This window comes from Vavraia culicis (genome assembly GCF_000192795.1).
Source record: "Vavraia culicis subsp. floridensis unplaced genomic scaffold supercont1.141, whole genome shotgun sequence".
In the NCBI taxonomy this organism is placed as follows: domain Eukaryota; kingdom Fungi; phylum Microsporidia; family Pleistophoridae; genus Vavraia; species Vavraia culicis.
The window spans coordinates 1-1,309 of NW_007360744.1; the positions used below are offsets into that span (position 1 = coordinate 1).

Genomic DNA, 1,309 nt, shown 5'->3' on the forward strand with positions numbered 1-1,309 from the left:
AAGTTTTGAGCCTCAAGTCCGTTGACAGCAGGTTTTGAAAGGAGGTGATAGTAATTAATACTACCGGCTCTTATCAGGAAAATTTCACGGGTTGTATAAAAATAAGTTATTGGTGCTAAGACGAAAAGCACTCGCTGGAACAAATCTAAAAAAAAGCATACTTGACGAAATAAGTGTGAAGCAATGTTAAATAAAATTATTGATAAAAATATAAGATATGTAATATTTTTGGGTGCAAAATGAAACAAATAATACGACAATATCTGTTATTAATGGCGTAAAATATCATATAGCGTTTTTATGGCAGTTAAAATACCATAAACAAAAAATTTTCCATTTATGGTATAAAAAGGAAATATATTAAAATCCCCTTGTTAGTACATTTTTTATTCAATGGTTCCCAATTCTACTCAATCAAGAGCATTGCTCACAATTTTTGTTTTATTATATCATCCAAAATATATTGAGAAAGCTGTCGAGGAAACAGAATATCTGGTAGTTCATGATAAATCAGAGCTTTTGTTACAGCCAGAAGATTTACTTATTAATTGTGATTGGAAAGACAAAGAGTTCGTAGAACATAAATTCTATAAGGTTTGTAGATGTGATTTGATCGCCAAATCCAAATCAGATCCCAAAAACGAAAATATGACCGATGAAGAAAGACTATTGATCAGGATAGCTAATGAGCATGCAGAATGTAATGAAGAACCACCCATTGAATACTGTGTGATCACTTTACCAATCAGCAAGCTGCTGTATGAGAAATTGGTACATTCATCATGGCAATCAGACACTAACTTTACATTTGACGAACTATGCAACCTCCTTACTATGCAGCCACGTTTTTTTGAGAAAGAAAGCCTTGTCATGTTCTTGATGGTCAAAAATCTTCTTAGTGACGAGACATTGTATTCACAGCTGAACAGATTCTTTGAAGAAAGACGAAGTAAGCAAGAAAATCTGTTTTTGTGTGATCAATTGAACTGGTATGAAAATATCTTTGCTGTATTCTGTGAAAACGGGTATTTCGTGCTAGAGGATCAATTCAAAAATATAATTGTGACTGCAAGCGATTATGAACAAAAATGTAAGATTCCTATTCATGTCAAATCAATAGAATGCTTACCTTTCGCAATTCCAGTTAATTACTTGGCAGTTGATTATACATTTCTACAAAACCAGTCTTCAGAGTTACCAATCGTCTACAATAGAATTCTAGGCTTGACAGTTGATGTTGATTTCACGAATTTTTTTGCAAAACCAGAGAACATAAGAACACCGGAAGAATCAACTGAGCAGCTAACAC

General features: G+C 33.1%; 1 protein-coding gene across 1 annotated transcript; it reads left to right on the forward strand.

Moving 5' to 3' along the window:
- Positions 1-393: 393 nt before the first annotated feature.
- VCUG_02685 (uncharacterized protein) lies at positions 394-1,309 on the forward strand (the record flags this gene model as incomplete). The annotated part of the gene is made up of 1 exon (XM_008077503.1): positions 394-1,309. A coding segment is annotated over one exon (916 nt), but the record flags the coding sequence as incomplete, so codon positions are not given.